Raw genomic sequence first — 23,344 nt, 5'->3', positions numbered from 1 at the left:
ATTTATAGTGTATTTGCAGCTCAGTTGAGAACGTCATGCCTTTATGCTGACAAATTACACGGGAGGTGCTTTCATGGACCAGCTGGAGAGATGAAAACTGTATTTTCTGCATAGCCTAAATCACCGGTTAAGCAAAATTAATTGACAGCCCATTGGTGACTGACCCTTTTGTGTTTGGAGAAAACAAGAAAGTTCCACCTTTGGGCACAGCCATATTCAAACACAATTAGTGTCTGAGATAGCTCAGGATTGTGCCTGCTGAGAGGCTGGAGAGCTGGACAAACACAGTACTCTGGGAAAAGCAGGGCAGGAATTTTGTACACAGTGGATACATTGCTATTGCAGGAGTCCCACCCTAACATCAACCCAAACTAGTATATCTTTACAGAGCTGTACATCCATATTATCTCAGGTTTGGAAAGAGTATAGATGGACCTATTTGTTTGGGATCAGTACCAGCCAATACTGACATACATACACTGTTCTAGCTCCTGAGTGCACTCAGCACAACTCCATTTTTTCCGCAATGTACTTCACCGTGCACAGTAATTGTGCCAATGTAAACAAGTTTTCAGTACACAAATTTACTTTTTTCCAATAAGGCATGAAGGGCACAAATGCGATTGCAATCTCCAGCTTCCTGTGAAGGGGGCATAGTTCTTTATCATCCTTCACAGTTGACTGTAACTTCAGCGGTTTCCTTAGATGGTAAGGTCTTTGAAATACTTGCTTTGCATTTGTGGTGTAGGCTAATAATAACAGTGACAATAAATGCTAAAAGGCACATTTTATGAGCTGTGGTAAAGGGATGGAGACAAGGTAAGCAATGCATAAGCAAGAAAATCAGTAGTTTCAAACGAAATTAAATGAAATTGAATGACATGAAGTGAAAATGAAATTAGATTTTTGGCAACTAGACTGTAAGATACTTTCTCTGCTTCTCATGAAGTATATGTACCACCATTAGTACTCCTCTACCTGCCGAAGAGCCTGTTCCAGTCGTGTTTGCTTGGATACTGACAGGGCGCAAACTGTCTCCCAGCGAGTGCTTAGCTCCTGCATTTGGACTTTCACCCAGGAAGAGTCATCACGACTGCCTTCTATCAGTTCTCTGGCAGAGCGCTTCAGAGCCTGGACACTGCTTGTTCTTTTTCCCAGCTCCTTCTGGAAAACCTAGGCACCACCGAATACATTTGATATGTTTAATTCATTAAAGCATAATTATGTAAAGAGAAACAAAAAAACCCTACTGGTTCTAAGAAATAGAAATATGGATTTAGTTCAGTCAAGAATAACTCCATCAAAGTGACTCAAAATGCACAAGTTCTGCTCATTAGATGCTCTACGAAGATATTTACACTTTATCCTATCCTAATAAAACTGGAATATGGCAGGAAAATGTCAGGCAGATCTTGAGAACCCATCCTGATGCAATGCATGGGAAACCTAGCCTCCTTATCACGCTGGCTTTACCCTCTTTATCAAAGCAATCGATCCGACACACTTGATTAATGCGCAAGATTGCCTCAGCAGAAAAAGATCAGATAAAATGCTAACAATCAAAGAGAAGGTTTAAAATCATAAAAATGGAACTAAAACCCCATCTGGGGGTCTGACTATAAGGCTGTAGATTTCACCACATATTCATGTACTTGAGAGTATCTTCACATTTGCAGATGGAACAAGCTCCAGTTACATAAAGGAAGATCTTAAAAGAAGGTATGACAATTACACTATACTGTGCCACTGACTATGACTTAGCTGTGCTATATAATGTGATTTCAGAAGCAATCCCAGCATATTTCAGGCTTATTTTTATAGACAACCCATGTTTCCAAATCCTTTTTTTCACAAGGGACAAAACCTTTTCCTCATTGAACAGTCTTTGGACACTGGAAATCATTGGTAGATGAACACAGGGACCTTCACCTCATAATTGTCCCAAGCTCCAGAGCCCTGACTGTGTGTAGCCTTTGCAATACCAGTAACTTCAACAGCTGTTTCCTCCAACACTGAACTGCAAAACGGGGATTGAGAGGCGCAGTCCCACATCTCCTACTTGCTCCCATCTCCAAAACCACTTCAGTAAAAATACTGCAGCTTGCCAATGTAGGCTTCCTGGGCCATAGCCTAGTTGTATGTTCCCGTGCAGAACTTAAGCATTACAACTACTCTTCTCCATGAATACACAGTAGCCCTGCAGGTTTAAAAGGCTGCTGTAGTCATGACGAGTGCACTGGACATTTGTTTAGCAGATGTACTAGATAAAAAGCCCCATCTCCCCCAAAGATCCCTACACACACACATTCATAAATGCACACTTGTGATTTTTCACATGATATTCATAAATACACAGGATAGCAGCATTAAACAGAGTATCTCAATGCTAACTGGTATCAATGAGTCACTAACGGTTGTTGTCTTCCATGTATGTTTTACAGCAATTTCCATTGTTGATGGCATTTGTGCTATAGAACTATTCCATGTTTCTAAAAATTGCAGAACAGCCAAATAAAGAAAGCATTAAAATGCTACATTTATGAGCAGTCTAGTAAATACAAAAAATAATATTTTTGGAATTACCTTGTGATTGTCGATCAAGTTCATCACTAAATCAATGTCTCCATGTACTGGCTGATCTTCTGCCAGCTGAGGTTCAATTTTGTATAACCAGTCAATGAGAGCTTGCAGAGCATCAGTAAATTGTCCCGAAAATAACAGGGCTTCCTCCAGTTTATTTTGTCTGGTGGGGCAAAAACAATGAACACACACACACACACACACAGAGAAAAAAAATAATTCATACACTTTAAGAAAGCATTTTCAGCATCAAATGATAACAACTAAGAGCTTTCGATCAGTGCTTTCCTTTCCAAACAGTGGGACCACTTCCCCTGTCCTCTTCCATACCATCAGGAAAGTAGGCATTTCTAGTATTTTACTGCTTCGGCACTCTTTAATTATCAAACAAGCTAGCCACTTTGGTTCTACTTTTACACAAGTGAAGCCAAAAGAATTCTCCTAAGGCTTCTTCTTATCTGCTGAAAATTTTCATTTACCTTTCCACTGATTTTCCACAAATTGTATCCCACTTATCCCTTAGTTCACTCAGCATATCATCAAGTTTCAAATTGTCATCAGCCAAGGTGGTTTTCTCTTTCAAAGAGCGTCCAGTCCTATTTGTAGTATCATACACAGAATGTTTGGCACCAAGAGATTTCTGGAATTCCTGTATATATGGAAGAAAAAGAAAACACCCATATCGCATTAACTGCTAGGAGGCCACAGTTAATTAAACTTTGACATATTATTTGCAATGGAAATTGTAAATGGTGCTGCAAGGAAATTTTAAACTTACTGCAAAATTTCTAGTCTGCTAGTGCCACAGTGCACCTGAAATTATATGGGGTTTCACACTAGCAGAATCCCTGCCTTTTATCCCTCTCTGAGAATGTAGCTCTACACCTACTGGAACAACTTCTGGAAAATCCCTCCTTCGAGCGGAGCAATGATTCCTGTCCTACCATAGTATTCCTAAAATTCAGCAAGGGGCTGCCTGGTAGTCAGAAGAATGTGAAAGAACTGCTACTTTGGGAGCCATGAACTGAGCAGTCTTCACACTACATTTTTACATATTAAGATTTCAAGCCAGTGTAGAGCACTCCAAGGGCTACAAAGGTCATTCTGGTTTAGCTCATCATGGTCAATCTAGGAAACCTCTAACCACAAGCATTTAACCCTCCTAAGATTGAAGCATACCACAATTGGGAAGAATTGTATGCCAAAAATATACAGATCCAAGCACAAGAAGCAGCCAGGTGACATCCCAGTAACTCCACTTGGGCTGGAAGCTGTGATCACGAGGTTTCTGTGATCCAGGAACTTTGGAAGACGAGAGTGACACAGCAGTTGCATCTGCCTGTCAGCTCTGACAGCTCCTTCTGCCCAGAGCCTCTGGATGCTCTCCACAGGCACAGAGGAACAGACAGAAACACAGCTCATCTGATACTGCAGAGGAGTTAACTAACTGACAGAGTAAATAATTAAATAAAGGAACACTGCCAAAAGACAAAACCAGAGCTACACAGCAGCTCTTAAATGGTAGCAATGCTTGAAGTGTTTTATTTCACATCTTCATGAACTGCTAGCAGGATATCAGTTAAAAAAACCAGAAATCACAAGTTTGCTTTAGGAAACTCATTTATACAGAATTAAATAAATATTATTCTTTTTTTGTCACAAAAAAAATACTAGGCCAAAGAGGTTTTGCTTGGTGTTTGCTGAAACAGATTTTCAACTGGTTCTCAGAGCAACGTTCAGTATCATCACATCCAGTGAGGAAATGAATACCACTTAAAACTTACAGTAACTCCTCAGGGCATATAAAGATGGCAAGGATTCCTCATGGTCACTGCCAGCATGTGTGTGCCTGCTCACCTCCCACTGGCAAGCTGTTCCCAGCTGGCCTGCACCACCCTGTGCCATGGTAGCTCACAACTCCTCCACTGACTTTCCTGTGTGTCCACTTAGTTATCTCCTCTTTTAGATGTGAATGTGTGTCAGGGAAAGCTCAAGTGGAATGGAGGTAGGCATTGGGTTATGCTATGGTGATTCAAGGCTTCTTTTTTAAAACTTGCTTGGTATTTTGCACTGTACTGTTCTTACTTTAGGGTTATTTCAGTATCCAGAGGGAACTGAGGATCAAAATTTATCAGCCAAAAAAAAAAAAAAAAGGCAGCATGGCTTTTGTAATTCAGTATTTCCTTACTGTCCTTTCATTTTCCTCATATAGAACAAGGAAACACACTTTAAGAAAGAACACAAACACCATTGTCAAGCTAGAACTACAATAAAAATAACGATAATTTTCAAAATGAAAATAACCAGTTTTTTTAAAAGTTCCTTCAGTACAAACAGTATGTCTCTGCTCCTTTTATTTGATGTTTTTTTTTAACTGCTTAACACTACATCCATGGTGTTATTTGATTTGCATGAGGAAACACAATGGAACTGCTGCCGGAGAAGGATTATACAGGAAAAACAGATTTAAAGGTGAACAAAGGGTTGCAGCCTTTGAGAGACTACACACACTACACCGTATCTACTTCCATGTGATTTCACAGAGGTGTAACTGAGAGTAGATTTTGGTTTAAGCTGCCAGGGGCAGACAGGTAAGAGGAACAAAATCTCAGTAATTAACTATCTACCTTCCTTCTAAGGAAGATGGGGACATACAGATAAAATTAGCCAGGTTCATATAAATGTACTGTAAGGAACATCCAGCATTAGCTCAGGAATAGATTGGGTGATCTAATAAGGGTTTTTCCATTCCCGACTTCTAAAAATGAGAAAAAATTGCTGATAAACAGACCATGAATAACCCCCAAAAGCCCCTGGCAACACACTAGATATAAGTGAGAGAGAAAACATATTATCTTGGCTTTCCTCTTTCAGGGCTTTTTTTTTTGGCAGTAACAACTGGCAAAGAGCGAGTCCAAATTATTGCTTACAGCACACACAGTTCAGATAGCAAAATCGTTAACTAAATGGAGCAAGGAAACCTTCAAGGCTGGACAGAAAAGACAAAGACGGACACTGGGGGTATATGTGGGAGTGGAAGGAAAAGACTCAAAATACAAGGAAGGACATTGCAGTGTTGGGAGGCTTGACAGCTCATTAAAAAACAATTGAGTTAATTTCTTGGGGGGGTTGTTTGAAGTTTAAAGTCACAAAGTTCACAGAACTCCCTCTCTCACACATATTCATCTTTTTCCTCCAAATCGCCAGTTTCAATCCTAATGTCCCTGTGCCACATTCCATCCCATTTCTTAATGAGAAATGAGATTCAAGAAACTCAAGTAGCTATTCTCTGCAGGCATTTCATACGAAAGGAAGCTGGAGAAAAGATATCATTGAGAGAAGCGATGAGTCTGCCAATCCATGTGAGGAAGCTTGGGCTCATAAAACAAACTGCTGTAGGTATAATGAACAAGTGGGATTATCAGGTTTAACATTTCAGAAGAGGGGAGGAGAGCAAAAGTAGAGAGTCAAACCTCGGGACCTGAAAGGACCTCAAAGCAAAGTCACAGCATGTTGACCGTACTTTGTGAGGAGTTTGAACTTTATATATAAAGAAAAGAGAGGAGTGGAAGCATTAAAAGATTGATAAGAGTCAGAGAAGACAAGAAAGACTATCTTAACAGAAAGATTTTTTTTTCCCCTAAATTCCCATCACTGACTTCAAATTCTGGCAACAGCAGCAATCCCAGAACAAACTGAAATTGCAGAGTTAGTGTAACAGAATGTTAATGTAGGTTTTATCTAAAAGTTTTAACAGCAAACATTGGTAAAACTATTTTTGCTTGACCAACAGCCAACTTTCCCATATTAAAGTGGAATATTTTCCTGGTTGATAAACAATACTTAAATCATCATGTAAACTGAGAGATGATAAAAATACAAAGCAGACTGATTCAGTAACCAATCATTAATATACTTGGCAAAACTTGTCAGAGATAAAAGCAACCGTCAGAAGCTACACTGAGAGGGAAAAATTAGATATGCAAACCCTTAGGGATATTGTGCATAATGAAAAAATAGGAGTAAATGAGAAAAATAAGACTGACATGAAAAGTAAATGTATATCAAAATGTAGAAAAATGAATGCCCTTTCAATACTCTCGCTCTGATGAAACTGTTCCAAGATAAATCTTGAGACACAGTCTGTCTCTGAAGATCCTACCACTAACCCACTTGATCCTCAGCAATATATTATTCTAGGCTCCTTACAAAAGTAAAAATGAAGTAAAGACATCCATCCTTTTGCTCTGTTTCTGATAGAAATACGGAGCTTTTACATTATCTTTATTTGTTTGAAATGCCAGGTCAATCAGGGAGATTTTTACATTTTCACCTACAGTAGCTGGGTCTGGGGAAAGCTCATGCTGAATTTTGAATCCCATGAGGAGAACCAGCCTTTGCTACTAATGCTGTCACTGTACTTTCTAGAGGATCTAATTAATATTTCCACTTGACATAAAAAGCAACTGCCAATCAAAATACAAGAATATTTTTCAGTTTTGAGGTGGTCCTGTAGCATTAAAAGGAAAATCCCAACCCAAATAACTGGATGGTAAAATTGTGGCTTAAGGACTGAAAAAAGCCTGTAATAAAACCTCTTCAGAGATTCCTACTCTGAGATAGTATTACTTTGCTTTTTAAAGTTTCCATGGTGCTGTATCATTATGTCTTTCCTCTTCATAATTAACCATTTCCCCACAGATCAGGTACTGCGAAAAGTTTTTTTTCACTCCCCACCTGTAACACACCACCATTTAATTCGATACTAATAAGCACTCCATTGTAGGAAGGCCACAAATCTACTTCCTTTGCTGACCGACCAGTGTACAAGGCTGACAGACTTACCTGCATCTCACTGGGCACTTTGCATGTCATCACTCATGACTCACCTTATGCTGTGCAAGCTGCATCTTTATTTTGTCAGGGTCATTTGCAATTTCAAGATCTGAGTCCAAAGATTTCTCTGACTCTTCTAGCCATTCCATAAGTTTGTGCCAGGCTTCATGGAACTGCAGGAAGGAGAGATTTGCATGGATTTTAAAATTCACTGGTTCATAAAGTAGTCTGAAAACATTAAACCCCAACCAATTCTCTACAGGCCAAAGTACTCTGCAGACTTCGCAAAGATTTGGTGTGCGCTCTCAAGCAGGGACTAGCCTAACCATGTGCCCACCAGACTTAGCCTCCTTTCTCCCAGGTGAATTAGCAACCTTTTATGTATATGATCTGCACATATAGCATGCATCTTTTGAAGACCTATTGGTAACTTCTGTTGATGTGCTGGTCATTTAGATTCCTACATTTTCAGTAATGAATAGTAAATACAGCAAGAATGGGGCTTAGCTATTGCCTATATGGGACAACAGCAGTAAATCACTGTGGAAAACTCCTGTCTGGTTGACTGCCCCAGATCTTCCCTGGGATGCTCATAAATGCTCTCATTATATCAAATGCTATCATGACGGGCAAGGAACAGAGCCTTGATCTTCCTTCCTGTCTCAGCAAAAAGAGTGCTTCAGGGAAGGAAGCAGGGAAAGACCAAAGATTCAACCAGCTTTCACAAAGTGGCATCCTTTTGGGATTCAATTTTTCTAAGCTGGTTGTTTCTCTCTGCGTCTCTCTTGAAAATTGCTCTTGCCTGGGCTGCCTACACATGAAAGCACAAGGAACTAATTCAGAAACCTCTCCAGGCTCCTGACCCCTGTTGCTCAGGGCTGTGGATCAGGCCTTGACACCAGTCCCCTTCAGTACTCCTTCCCTGCTCTGCATAGATAGTTGTCATACTAAATTAATAACTTATTGTATTCAGCTTTGCAAATGGATATAGAGATTAAATCCATCTCATTGTAGAACTGTTGTGTCTATGAATACACAAGAGAAACTGCTGGAAAATAAGTAACATTTGATTGGCTTCCAGGCTAATTTATTGCTCGGAGTTCTTCTTCTATGAGCTGAGTGGTGGTAGCAGCAAACATGGGAATGTGGTTTGGCTGTGAACATGACCAAATCTTGAATGGTCATGTTCACTTGAATAAAAAGAAGCTAGAACTTCCTACTGACATTTAAACAGATTACATTCCCCTCACGCATTTTGCATCTTATAATTTATGTTCCTCAGTGAGGGGAACATGAATCTAAGGAAAAAAAACCATGAATGCTCCCTGGTGAGGAAAACGGTGTAAAAAACCTCTCCAGATTTTTAAAGAAATAAATGGAGATATCTTACCACACAGAAGATATTGGTCTAGTAACTTGCATAAGGTATTGAGGAAATGCTGGGTATTAATCAGGGCATAACGCAAACCCAAGAAGAAAATACTAAGGCATAATCCCACAGATTAGTGAAAGGGGTTCATCACATTCTTTAAAATATAAGGGGTTGATTGTGAAACCTCTTTTTGAGGACAGATGGCACTAATATACATCTGGAAGCCATACTGTAACTTTCTTTTTTCAGACTATCCTGTATGGCAGACAGAAGTCACTGCTTGGGTCGAAAATGACGCTTTCACCTCCCAGATGAAGTGCTCTATGATTGAATCACAGAAATTGCTCCACTAACTCAACAGTGACTGTTACACTAAACGCAGACTTTCTTTAAAGTGCTTTAAAGCACTATATTCTTCAAGCGTCTGGATGTAATTACAGCTAAGTTCAAAGAGTTGTACAACAGCTGTTGTCCGATTACCTGTTTGGCTCTTTTCCTTGCATCATCCAAAGCTCTTCCTCTTTCAACTAAGCGCTGAACTACTTTTTCCCATCGACTCTGTACACTAATCAGCAGATTCTTAATAAGGACAACATCCTGTTTCTGGCTGAAATATTTCAAATGTGTTCCAGTTTTGTCCAGCTCTATGATCTGATCTCGATGAGAATTCACTTCTGTGGCAAAAACCTTGGAAAAAAGGGAGAAAATTACTCTGAATACTATGTTGCTCAAGCAGTGGGTAAACACTGAAAAAAAACCAGTCTGATAAAGAATGATGTAGCGAGAAGGACTATAAAATTTAATTTTAAAACAAATTAATTTTTTCTCTGAGTGCCAGTGTTTCAGGGTTCATTGTGGAGATACTTTAACAATGTCCAAGAGTGGGAGAAAAACATTACACATCTGTTTCTTTACATACCTTGTGTTCATCAATTTGAAATAATACTGTGTCCAAGATAAGACTTGGCCGAGAAGCTGCAGTTAGAGTTTGCTCAGCCTGAGTAAGCCAATTGATGAAATCTTGAAGTGAGTTGTGGAACTCCATTGCTAAATTGAGGGCTTCTTCCAGTTTGGTCTGTAAAGATATGCCATACGTTAATAGCAGTTGATATTGTGCAGGGGCTTCAGCCAGGTAAACCATTTTAGTTCAGCATGTTGAAGAAAACCATTTTAGTTTAGCATTTAGTTTAGCATTTTAAAACATTTTTCCAATTCAAAGTCTCTGAGTTTTAAAATAACAGCCTACATTTGAGCATATTAAAAGGAGAGGGATAGAAGAGTAACGGTAACATTATGTATGACAGATGAGTAGAAAATACAGCACCTAGCAATATGGAAAATTTTATCTTGATACAACACTACATCTTCTACTACTTAATCCTAATGGGACATAGAGATTTATCAATTTCATTACAACCCCAGTAGAATCTCAGAAATCTAAGGTGGCAGTGCATTTGGAGGAGCCTCAAAGAATTAATCTAATTTATTTTCTTGCACTAAACAAAGAACCAGTTTGCCAAGACCACTTATTTTTAATAAAGCCCAACTGTAATTTTGCTTGCCTGAACCAAGACTAATTTTGGATACAGAATTTTTGTTGATAAGACAGCAGTCAGATTTTCAAACAATTGCACTGCTGGCCTAGCTGAGTACTCCAACCTTACCGCTTCCTGCAAGAAGGTGCTCATGTTGAGTATTAATTGGTCTGACATTCTTACATTATACAGTTACCTTAGGAGACATCAGCATTCTTACTTTAAAATATAACGAAGTTGTGATTTAAATATTTGCGCTTTATATCTATCAGGACTGTACAGAGAGTCCCTCTGTTTGTAATTACTGATATTCTTCATTGTTTGATTGAGGTAGTACAAATGGACCATACTTCGTGAAGGAATGAAGGCAAAATGAAAATTAATAGTAAGAAAGCGTATGTTGCCTATCAGTGAAATCATTGATCTACATTAGAACAGAAGGTAGTCACCTGAAGTAACCAGCAGAAGGAAAAGCATTTGGGAGTTTTAAGGCAAAAAATGGATAAAAGCTGGGAAGATTAATGCAACAATTCTGTCCTGAGAAGGAGATAAGACTTGAATGATCAAATAATTTTATTCACTCTCTTCTGTCTAACATTACTGAAATAAAAAACAGGAAAGCCCTCATTCTACCAAATGAGCATTACCAGTATCAGTTAAGGTATTTCTGTGGAACAGACTTGTGCCATTCTCACCCATCCTCCCCCCAGTTATGGATAATCGACTTCTTGAATCCCATTTTTTCCCAGTAATTTCTAAACACACCAATGAATTCTGCATAACTGTCTCTACAAGTGATTTTAAATCTAAAAGATCAATCAGGTATGCATGCATACAAGCACTTAACATTAACATTCTTAAATAAATCATTTACACTTCTATTTTTATGTAAAACCACATACTTTTCTTTCACTGAGCTTTGTTTGTACTGATTCCCATTTTTCTTTTAAGTTATTTATGTCCTGCTCAACGTTTGTTTCAGGAGACTCTGGGCATCTTGCAAGCATCTGCTGGCCTTTCTGCATTAGACGCTTATATGTCTCTTCTTTGGCTTCAAAGGCAGCACAAAGTTCCTAAATAAAGAAAGCATTCAAAAAGTAAGTCAGGTAGAAATTCAATACTCTTTACAAATACTAGTATAAGATTTATTCCTCCCCCAACATTTAGTGGGTATGATTAAGACTAATAAAGGAAACATATGTAATTAATAAAAAGCCAAATGAGCAAAGAAAGGGCCCAATTCTTCAGGAAATGAGAACTTGTATTGTCAGATGTTTTCTCTGAGATCCAAAGCTTGGCAAGGAAAGTACTATGCACTTATTGCACATGATTTGCTACAACTTGGTTGGTTTAAAATCCATCTGTAGCTGAAACACAAAAAGTGTCAGCATTATACAGTGCGCTGAAAGCCCAGACCTATCTAATACACCTTCAAAAGTGGGTGGGACAACTTGGGAGGGCTGCTTTATTATATATTGTCTTTTTTGTTTTGCCTGTATCTTCCTTCACTCGCTAGGCAAGAGCACTGAAGACATTTTACACATACAAAGAAAGCTGGAAGAATAATGGTAACTGTTTTAGTTGCTACATGTTCTACTATTCTTTGCTAGCTATGTTAAAGATGAGGTGGCAAGAGACTGGGAGCTGCCACGCATCCCTCTGACTCAGAAGGGCATGTTCAGTATTTGTAACAGACCATCCAAAAATATACCAACGAAGTTGCTGCAGATTCCCAAATGAGGAATATCTTCCAGGAGATGAGCAATAAGTAGCTTGCAAATAGGAGGAAAATAACTTTTTCCTCTGATTCCCAGGACAAGAACCCAAACCCAGCATTTTCTTTGGGTTAAGAGATAATGTACACAGGGTTGTACATGATCACAGAACATGGCGAAGCAGGTTCAACCATGAGCTAAGATTTTAACAGGACTGAAAGCTTCCTTGCTTGCTTTCTGAAGACTATAAAAATTGGTGTCACCTAGCCTGCTTCCTCCTACACTCCCAATCTCCCTACAATATTTCTGGTTTCCATAACTCCCCAGAGCATTTTATTTTACTGCAGCACAAGAACCCCTCAGAAGTAAACACTGGGAGCGCAGCACAGGTGAGACACAGCACAGGAGTGGCCCTGAACACTGGGGCAGGGCTCAGTCTAAGACAGGGGCTCATCACATTGGTTAATTCTGCAGTGCAGTCACACTCTTAAGAGGACAGAAGCAATTAAAGTTACTTTAAAGGAGGAACTGAGAAAAACAATTGTTTTAAGAAAAGGAGAGGGATGTTCTGAGCAGCACTGGGGCAGCCAAAGAGGCCTCTTTAAGCCCCTTCCTTGCTGGTGTCCTGTAATGTCTCTCCATATCTTTTTGTCTTCCTGGAGCTGCCTTAGCTGGAAACGCTGCCCAATCTCAGCTCCACTTGTGAACCGATTATGGTTGAGGGCTCTTTTATTCATATCTTTAGAAACAGACCTTATAATCAAGAAGATGTTTCATAACATTAATTCCAATGAGAAACAAATCAAGATACAGTGCAAAGCTTTCTTCTTCAGTTACACGTCACAGATTAAGATGGTTTGTATCTCTTAGGAGCACAACTGAATTTGAAACTTATGATAAATAGTACTCAACATGACAAGCAGCCTCAACATTTCAGCTGCCAAAAAAAAAAAAAAAAGAAAAAAATGAAAAAGAAAATTTACACGTATCTGCACAGATGCACTTGCACTGAGGCTTAACTATACTGGAATAAAAGTCCTATATTTTAAGGGTGATATCCGTTAAAGGATAACAATGTCAATGCCTGCAGTTATATGATGACCCGCAACATAGTAACAACCTGTTAAAATGTACACATACAGTTAGGAGATGATTGTACATATAGAGTACATATTACTGGGGCCACATTCGCATTTGTTCCAACTGTAATACTACATTCAGTTTAAAGATTCTTTAACTAATCAGTCTGTAAGTGCAATAAGTATAGAAAATTTGCATAGTAAAAGAATGTACCAAAAAACCTGTGAAATTTTCCAGGGAAAATTTTTTGGTCCAGATCTGACTTCAAGTCCAGGATGAAAAATGGAAAGAGCTCCACTGACTCTCATGGAATTGTAATTATGTCCCATGCTCACAGAAAAAAAACCAACAACCAAACCAAAATAGGGTTTTTTTTTCCCTTTTTAAGAGAAGGATTGGTGGGGTTCAAAACTGCAAGGTTATTTCTGTGTTTTATCCTAGTTTCCGGTCATAACTGATTTTAAAATTGTAAATTATTTTTCTTCTCAAAAACAGTTACTGGTAAATTTTTGCAGAAAAAAAGTGCCTCACACTGGCAGGCAATGGACTTTAAAATCATTCCAAAATAAAATTTTGTTTTTAAAGCTCTGACAATGCAGCATTCTAATGGAAACTGTGTCACAGTAAACATCACTCAGGTCAGGAGTTTAGATCACTGGGTTTGGGCTTATATCCTGGCCTAACAGCACAGCATGATTTTACGTGAATGGAGCACTAGGAACCACCTTCTTCTGAGGTAAGAGCTCAAGTTTAAATGCTTTTTTTTTTTTGAGGCAGAGAAATCCATATAGTGTTTCTTAAAGAGAAAGGAAGGAAAGAAAGGGAATAACTCAGGTATCCTCATCAGCTTGCCATTTCTAATTAAAGCAGGATCTCTGTATGGGCCAGTAGTCCTTATTCCATCTGTGCTAATGATGACTTTAATGTCAGCTTTGGTTAAATGAAAAATAGAGGTTGAGTCTCTTAATTCAAGGTCCAATTCAAGGTCCAATGAATGGGGATCACTTTTAGATTCAACTTCGTATCTTAGAAAAAGCATAAATGTAGTTATGGGGACAGAAGGTAAAAGAAGAATAGGAATCACCGAAAAATCTGCAAACACTTTCTGTTTTTCTTTCTGAGAATAAGGACGCAGAAGTTCTTTTACTTCTGTCTCAACACTATTAATGGTTCAGCTTTGGGCATCTCCCAAGTGACTACTTCTACACTGAAAATAACAGTGTTTTTCTGAAGGCTATTAAAAATTTTTTAAGATACTGTACAGACATTGTGATATATAGAACATGCTCTGTATTTACCATAAACACTCCTGAAAGAGTTAGTCCTGAAATGCAATTTGCAAAGCATTCTAATACTGATACTTACCATATGGGTATTAAGCTGTTCTCTCGCCGTTTCTGGTAAGCCTCCAACAGGTTTTGATGCCAACAGCTGACGTTCAGTGTCTGTCAGCCATTGCTGCATATCTTCAACTTCACCATGGAAACCTTGGGCCTAAATTATACCATATCATTTTAGAGCTTACTTAAATGTTCTCCATTCTAATACTAGCTCAAATACAGAAGTATACTGGCAACAAATTTAATCAGATATTAGCAATAATCGAAGGAAATGAAAGGAAAAAATAAATGAAAGAAAAAACCAAACCAACCTCAAATTTAAACTAGCTCAATCCCATCTAAATGATAAAACCAAACCCAAAACCCATGGAAATCTTCAAAGCAAGCTAAATGAGCAACTGTGAGATCAAAGTTTTCCCTAAATAATATACCTATACAGAAATTTCACCCTTTAAAAATATGTAGGCCAAAAGCTGAAGTCTTGATTCAACACTATAAAAGACAGTGGCCAGCTGTGGAAAATACAGCTGGATTCAAACTTTCTCCAAATTCAGGAGCGTCTGCATTATGGTTTTGATTTAGGCCAACTTTGAATACATGTATCTATGTATTTCATGTAAAAAGACACATCTCTTTATTTGATCATTTCCTGTTCACCTGGATCAAGGCACTGTCCAGCTGCTGTTTCCTTTGTTCTGTTTTTTCCAGCACGTTTTGCCAGCGCTGATTCAGAAGTTCCAACTTGCTCTGTAAATTACTTGCTTCTTCAACAGCACTTGATTCAATCAGATCATTTCCTGCTTTCTTAACTGCTTCCACCGTAGACTGATGAGCTAAAACATCATTTTGTAGCACCTACAATTGTAACACAGTATGTATGACTGGCCATGTTGACAAGTTACTGAATGAAGGCAATTACAGTGACTGAGGACTGAGCTAGTTCTAATCCAGTGACATGGCAATAGTTTAACATCAGCACAGGTATTAGCAATTAAAGCTAATAACTCAGGTCTCTTCAGTCAAAAGCAGTTAACAGACCATTCTGCCAAAATGCTACATTTTAATTTCATATCTTGGAAAAACTAGTATATTCCTTCTGAATACATATTTTTTTTCTGAAATTATAAAAGGTTTCTGGTACTGCTAGTAAAGAATTTTTTCTTCACGTTCCTTAATTTACTACATACTTTTCTTTAATAGGATTTTTCTTTGTTTTTGAGGGTAAGGTGTGAAAACAGTGTTATATGTGGTAGTGCCAAATGCTTGTGGAGCAGTAGTCTAAGAAGACAGGAGAGAGAGGAACAAGAGTGCTATGTGCCTGCTGTACCATACAACAACCTGACTGCCACGATGTCTTTTTCAGGTCTACAACTCGTTTCACATTATGTCAGGCTACCAGGACACTTCAGCTGTGTTAAAAGCTGGGGAATGGTTGTAATACTAACACCACAAGACCTCCTCCTCCATCTGGCTGAAAATCTGTTATCACCAACCACAGTAAAACATAAAATGCAAAAAGTACATTTGGGAAAGGGATGCTGTTTTCAGAAAGATTTAAAAAAAAAAAAAAAAAAAAAGCCTAATGCTTTAAAATACCAGAAATAAAGAACAGAAAAAGAGAATATGCTAAATGGTTGGGAAGGGAATGGTAAACCCCACCAAAGACATTAAAGTTTACGACTGCTGTCTTCCACAGGGTCTGGTTCAAACTCACCTCCCTCAAACTGCTAGCTTATGGAAAAAATATAGAGCTAAATACAAAGGAACTTTTAAATAAAATATACAAAACAGCTGATGAAACAGCAAGTCACAAGTAACCTTTGTACACAAAACACACATCACATTTGCTTTCATTCTTCTAAGCTAAGCACTGGAAGGTCTTAGTTATTTTATTTTCCTAACAGGGTGAAAAAAAGGGATATTCACAGCAGATGCATCTTATCCCTTCCTTCCTGATGAGGCTCACTAAGACCAAGGTCTATTTTTTCCAGTCATTCAAGAGATGGATGTTTTTCCAGGCTACCACAGGATGCACTACTGTGTGAACTTTCTAACCTATAAACTCTATTTTATGAAAAGGAAGTAGATTCCTTCATGTGTTTGCTGAACTCCTTCAGCACTGAAGGTAGATGAAGTCATAAACGATGTCTGGATGCTTCTTCAGTAGTAAAACACTTCCGTTTGATAAGAATATAAAAGGTTCATGGAGTGGAAGCTGGATTTCTAATTTTTTTTTTTTTTAAAGGGCCTGTTCCTAACAGTAGTCACACAGGGCATGTAGATATTTTACTCTGCTCGAGTTCCAACTGACCACCAAAAAGGCTCCAGAAACTGCATAGCTGCATTCCCACAAACAATGAAAATGCCTTTATTATCTGTGTACTGTCAGATTCAATCAATTCTCTCTAAATCCAAAACGTACTCTGAATCCTTTTCACATCATATGCAGGCCAAAAATTAAATGGCAGATTTAAAGGAAAGGAGATGATTTATGAGGTTAATTCGAAATCTTCATGCCTAGAAAGAACACATCATCATGAACAGCACCGAGTCACAAAAAGAGAGAAGATCTCTTGCTCCTGGGAGCTACTCTTCAAAATAAAGGCACAAGGGAAGCATTATTCCATGGGCTCTAAAGCCACAATAATCAGTAAAAATACAAAAAAACCCCACAAAACCCAAAATCAACACAAAAACCCCAACTCACCACAAAACCAAAAAAACCCCTAATGCTACATTGTATGTAACGAAAAGAAAAAGATGGGGCACGTATACCCCTAAAGTTTGCTGAGATTTTCAGAGAAGCAGTCTTTGTGTTAGTTGGACCCAGCTGAGATACAATTTTGCAGAATTCAAAACAACAAATCACTATTTTCTGAGAAGGAAGAAACAGGAAGGAAAGATGTGTAATGGTCACGTGCATTTTGTGAGACCTGGCCTAAACAGAACTAATCAAGGAGTTTATTGCTGCAGGTTCAATAACTTTTGAGTTCCCTGGCTCAAATTAAGGTGAACAAAGGTGGAAACTAGGGTGAGCTGCTTTTTGGCTAAAACCTACATCACTTGCATGGCATACACAAGGAAGGAGGGAATATGGAGGAGTAAGAGCAAAGATATTAGTTATTCCAAGCCTGCATTTCAGCTATAATCTCCATCTTGAAAATCTCTACAGAGAATTATTTATCACGTGCTAAGTTTTACCACAAGACTCATCACTAAGATAAACATCAAAAGAACATTTCAGTTAATATTCATTATAATTACGTACATGATGTTTGGCAAGTTCAATTTCAATAGCCTTGGGGTCTCCACCCACAGGTTTCTGTTCATTCAGCAAGTCTTCTGTATGTGTCAGCCACGTCAGTAACTCATCCAGGGCATGCTGGAACTGCCCCAAGGCTAACAAGGCACCTTCCAGCTTGTGCTATAAGTAAAAATAAAATTAACAATAAAATGGTTTCACAATGCTATTGAATTGGCTTATATTACTGTTAGTCACCATAATCCAGAGCAGAGTCCATGCATATGATAGCATAAAACCCAGGGAGAAACAGTTATCCAACACAAGCAACTGCTTTATAGTTAGAGCTGAGTTAGCAATTCCCCTGTAAAGCCTTACATTCCACGTTTAAATTCCTGACCTTTGAAAACCCCGTGCAACCAGAGCAGAGTTAAGTTTGAAGGTTCTCTCATCAGAGATATGACAATAGTTTTTCATCATTTAAAACATAATTTCAACATAAATGCAATTTGGTGCATGATCTTTTTAAAAACCTTTCCTCTGTCATGAAATGATTCAATTTAGAAGAAAAATTCACTTCAAAGCAAGGCATCTTTAAATCTCTGTTTCACTTTGATAATTTAAAGAAAGAGCACTGAAACAGTTTAATATTAGGTGTCTGGTTTTTTTTTTAAAGTGGTCAGTTCAGCAGCTAATACTACTTTTACACATATAAACATGTTTTCAACTGCTACTTAAGATGTCATCAAATAATCAAAATGAAATAATGGTTTGACATGGCACCACTGGCAGAGGAAGGGACAAAAAATACTGCTAAGGATTTAAAAACCATAAAAACAACTCAATTAATGGTAAAATTCATCTTCTATTATATATAGTTCTGTAATTTCCAAACCAAAAGGAATAAATGTGTAAATTGATAAAAACATTATACATCTTAAAAAGCTTTTCTCAAAAATCTAAGTCATAAATAAAGCCCCCACCTTCAAGTTTACTTACCTGTCTATTTATAATTTTTTCTTCTAGGCTGTCCCACATTAGTTTGAGCTCTGAGAGAGGGTCTTGAACGGTGTGCTTGTCACTTTCCTCTGTTACCTTCTTCAGCAATAGTTCTGCCTGATGGTTCAGTCTTTCCATTTCTATCTGCTGCTGATAAGCTTCTGTCTTAAATTGCTATGGTAAATAGAAAAAAATATAAACATACATATCATAAGTAATGATCTTCTGGAATATAGCATAGTACAGCAATATTTACAATACTAATGCATCGCTGTCAACTTTCATAAATTTGGGGGTTTGTTTTCCAGGGTCAAAATGCTCATAAGACACTGATAAACCAGACAGTCCCAGCTAACTGAAAATATGCAGCAATGTCTTACTATTCTAGCAGATATCGCTAACTGTGACCAGAGGATGATAAGGATGCCCAGCAGGAAAGTATTCTCCAATGATCTGTCTGGTCTGTATAAAATGCAGAACATATCTTGAGCAACTTCGAGCTATTGTGGCTGTGGTAATGTAATACTTTAAACTTCAAACAGAATTATTCTTCAAAAGAGCTGAAAGCGAATTTTCTTTAGTAGAACACCCTCTCTTGTACATGCAACTTGGGCAGCTGTCTGAATACAACTCGCATACACATGTTTTTCTGAACTATGTAAGTTTATGGTTCATGTGAAGTTACATCATAAAATAGATAGATCAAGCAACCTGCCCACAGCCAAAAAATGTACAAGTTAGCAACAAAACCAAGGACATTCCCTGATCATTATGCATCCCCGTTTCTTATATATAGCTAACAGCCTACCAATGTCAGGAGCATACTCAAGTCACAGATCCATACAGACAGGTTTCTAAGCTAGCCTAACATTTTGATTTTCAGCTTAGTCATGTTTTGGGAATGTTGTGATATGTGTGAGCATTTAGACAAAGCCTATAATGGCAGAACTGAAGCTTTGGAGGCATTCTCTCAGAGCCTCAGGGAAGCTGTTCATGGTAGAAACCAGAAAATGTAAAAGTCATAGCAAAAGAACCCTGTACATAACCACCTCATAGCCTTTGAAAGAGAATGAATGCTATTACAAGTATTTCTGGGCTATCAGAACAAAATAAAATGTAGCCTCACCAAAATTTGGAATAGATTTTAAAATGAAACACATTTTAAAACGAAAAGTTTGCAGGGAAATGTTATCTGAAATTTTCATAGATTCTTTTTTACTAGCAAGTGAAAATGAAAATTGCTTTTGACTCTTGAAAAATACAGAATTATACCAAACAACACAAAAAAATACAGACAAATTAAAATATAAAGGAAATAAATTAATAGTTCATACCTTAAGTTCCTCAGTTTGCTGCTTCACTGTCTCCAGATCTGTTCCAACTGGGGACATAGATGCTAACTTGCTGCCAGCAATGTCGACCCAGTCAAATATTGCCTGAAAAATCACAGTGTGAAATTGAAGCATGAGCAGAGAAACAGTGTCATATCTGAAATAGTGTCATATTTGAAAGTCGTATTAAGTAAAATATCAGATTTTTTTTTTTATTCCATAGAACAACATTGCTGTGCTCTTTGAAAGAAAATATCTTTCTTCGGTGAAACCTAGATTTCTTAGCAATACAAGGGATCAAATATTAACTAAAGAATTCCATGCAATGGTTACAAGAACGTACATGATGCAAATTAGCAGTAATATTCTGCTAGTACTATTCATGCTGAGTAATACTCCCCTTCCTGAGTAAAATGAGCAATTTTTTTGAATACCCTGAAAGGTAAACACAAGACAAACTCTGTTCTGCAGTCCTTTGGAGCAAAGATGCAAGGTGGTAGCTGAATGATAACACACTTTAACAGTCCTTTTGAAGGATGTTAACTATGTAAGGAACATGGAACACGACCCATTCAGTACATATGTGAAGGGCCATAACTGAGCTTGACTGAATCTCCATAGGATAATGCAATTAGAACTTTAAAAAACAAATTAAGTCTCTCAATTTCTGAGGCTCTGTGGGTACTACTTTTGCTCCTGATATAATGCAGAACAACCTCAGGAATAGTCCACTCTACAGATTAAGAACAGCTATATCAATATGGGTAATTGCATAGGGGAAAAAACACCTCTGCTAGGCCCTTTTCCTCCTCTCTGTTACCTACAATTCCTTATGGAGAAAGGCTTAGGACAGCTTGTCAGAGCTCCCCACTGCTACACAGCTCCTTGAGAAAAGGAGAATTACCCCCAATGAGCTTAACAGGATGAAGCAGCTGCAGCTAACAATCTGTCCACAATAGTTTTCATATTGTCTATTGAAATGAGCATAAGAAGGCATTTAAGTACAGTTCTTTCACAAAGTACCAAGGCTTGCAGGATGTACAATGTACAGCCACAGGAAATAGAAAGCACTTAAACCAATGGCTATGTTCCCAGTGTAACCCTACAAGCCAGCAGTATGAACATAAGAGAGCTTGGAGAAAAATACCTAGTGAGGGTGCACTGGAAAACAAGCATCTTGCATTATTATTAAGGAACATTCTGCTGCTTGATCTCCCCTGAACACAGAAGCAACTGCCCTTGGTGTCATGTGAAACTCTTAACTTTAAAGATTTAATGAACCAAGAAAGACAATAATGCCACTGAGGAAAAAAATAGTTTTGCAAAATATGACCATGTTTGGAATCTTATCAAATGTTTCAATCTTCTAGCCATTCACTGGCAAAAGATATGAGGCATGCCACTCAGCCAAAACACGCAAAGAATATGAAAAAAACCAAAACCAAAACCCAAACACAGCACATATGAGAAAAGATACCTTAAAAAAAATGCTTGAAAATTTACCTTCTGATTTAAAAAATTAATCATCTTCTAAAGAATTATAATTGGACAAATTATACTAAGATTTAGTAAAATGGTCCAGCAACATTATGTTAATATTTTTTTGCTTAAGATATTAAAACTTAAGTATTTGACTTATGAAAAAGGTGGAATAAAATTGAAGTTCTTTCAATGTCCTCCACTCAAAGAAAATAGCAGCAAGTGAGTATATGGACCTATATTCTGTTCCTTTCAGATCATGTAAATGTGTCACAACTTCAACTCACCTATCACATGAAGCACTGACTATCACAAGAAAATTTGGGCAAGATTACTGTGAATTTGTGTGGTATCAAAAAAACTCTGCTCTTATCACTAAACAAAGGGACATTGATTTTGAATCTAAACGTAGTGCAGTATATGAACAACTACATGAAGAAAGCAATGCAGTGTACTCAGAGCTCAGTTGAGAGGGATTCCGTGGGATGCTTCCATGAAGGATAAAGGAGCTAGTGAGTGCTGGAAGTTCTTCAAGAACACACTCTTGGAAGCACAAAACTAGTTTATCCCCTATAAAGGAAAAGGGATGCAAGCAGAGTAAGAGGCCCCCTTGGCCCAACCATGAGCTCCCAGGTCTGCTCAAAACCAAAAAAGCAGCTATACCAGGAACAGAGAAAGTGGAAGATTATCTGTTGAGAACTACAAAGGCATTCACAAAGCATGCAGAGATGCAGTTAGAAAAGAAAAAGCTCAGCTTGAATTGAAACTGGCCAGAGATGTCAAAAATTACAAGAAAGGGTTCTTCAGGTATGTAAACTACAAGCAGAAACAGAAGGAATACACAGGCCCTCTGTTAAACAGAAGAGGTGAACCAGTCACCAGCCATGCCGAAAAGGCAGAGGTTCTTAACAGTTTCTTCACCTTTGTCTTTACCAACACTGTCAGGTACCAGGCTTCAGGAATGAAAATCCAGGTTGATCCAACCATAGACCCACCATCAGTGAAGGAAGAGTTAATATGTGAGTTATTACAGGAGCTTGACCCCTATGAAATTGATGGGCCCTGACGCCATCCACCTCAGGGTGTAGAGAGAGCTGGCTGATGTCATTGCAAGGCTGCTCTCCCAGAGGACTGGGAGGAAGGTGAATGTTACCCCTATCTACAAGAAGGGCTCAAGGGAGGATCCGGGTAATTATAGGCCCATTAGTCTTATTTCAGTCGCCCAGGAAAGTTATGGAATGAATCCTCCTGGGGGGCATCACAAGTCAAATGAGACACGTGATTGGGAAAAGCCAACACGGCTTCACTAAGGGCAGATGGTGCTTGACAAATCTGGTGGCCTTCTGCGATAAAGTGACCTGCTCAGTTGACATGGGGCAAGCAGTGGACATTGTCTATCTGGACTTCTTCAAGGCTTTTGATATGCTTCCCCATGGCCCCCTCCTGGAGAAATGCATTATGGCCTAGACAAGTAGTCTGTGTGCTGGGTGGGGAATTGTCTGACTGGCTGCACCCAGGGTGGGGTTAAATAGCTCTTTTTCTAACTGGCAGCCTGTCACAAGTGGGGTCCCCCAGGGACTGATATTGGGCCCAACACTCTTTATTATCTTCATAAGTGATCTGGATGATCAGACGACACCAAGTTGAGTGGGGAAATAGACACTCTGGAAGGGAAAGCCACCCTGCAGGAAGACCTGGATAGGCTGGAAGAGTGGGCTAGCAAGAACCTTATGAAGTTCAACATGGACAAGTGTAAGGTCTTGCACCTGGGAAAACACAGTCCAGGAGTGCAGCACAGGCTGGGATCCACTCAGCTGGAGAGCAGCTCTGTGGAAA

General features: G+C 38.4%; 1 protein-coding gene across 1 annotated transcript in view; it reads right to left on the bottom strand.

Annotated features, from left to right (window-relative positions):
- The window catches only part of LOC104134416 (dystonin), a 111,172-nt gene that overhangs the window by 22,298 nt on the left and 65,530 nt on the right, over window positions 1-23,344 (bottom strand). Inside the window, exons 39-50 of the mRNA XM_035903398.1 lie at window positions 20,033-20,134; window positions 18,699-18,872; window positions 17,727-17,882; window positions 15,116-15,313; window positions 14,484-14,612; window positions 11,226-11,396; window positions 9,708-9,863; window positions 9,269-9,475; window positions 7,470-7,589; window positions 3,060-3,229; window positions 2,584-2,743; window positions 979-1,173 (exon numbers count right to left, since the gene is read on the bottom strand). Of these exons, the coding sequence (XP_035759291.1) occupies window positions 979-1,173; window positions 2,584-2,743; window positions 3,060-3,229; window positions 7,470-7,589; window positions 9,269-9,475; window positions 9,708-9,863; window positions 11,226-11,396; window positions 14,484-14,612; window positions 15,116-15,313; window positions 17,727-17,882; window positions 18,699-18,872; window positions 20,033-20,134 (1,938 nt within the window). The remainder of the gene's footprint in view (window positions 1-978; window positions 1,174-2,583; window positions 2,744-3,059; window positions 3,230-7,469; window positions 7,590-9,268; window positions 9,476-9,707; window positions 9,864-11,225; window positions 11,397-14,483; window positions 14,613-15,115; window positions 15,314-17,726; window positions 17,883-18,698; window positions 18,873-20,032; window positions 20,135-23,344) is intronic.

Source organism: Egretta garzetta, unplaced genomic scaffold (genome assembly GCF_000687185.1).
Source record: "Egretta garzetta isolate BGI_Z169 unplaced genomic scaffold, ASM68718v1 scaffold781, whole genome shotgun sequence".
In the NCBI taxonomy this organism is placed as follows: Eukaryota; Metazoa; Chordata; class Aves; order Pelecaniformes; family Ardeidae; genus Egretta; species Egretta garzetta.
The sequence above is the reverse complement of the archived record's forward strand: the minus strand, read 5'-3'. Positions and strand labels throughout refer to the sequence as shown.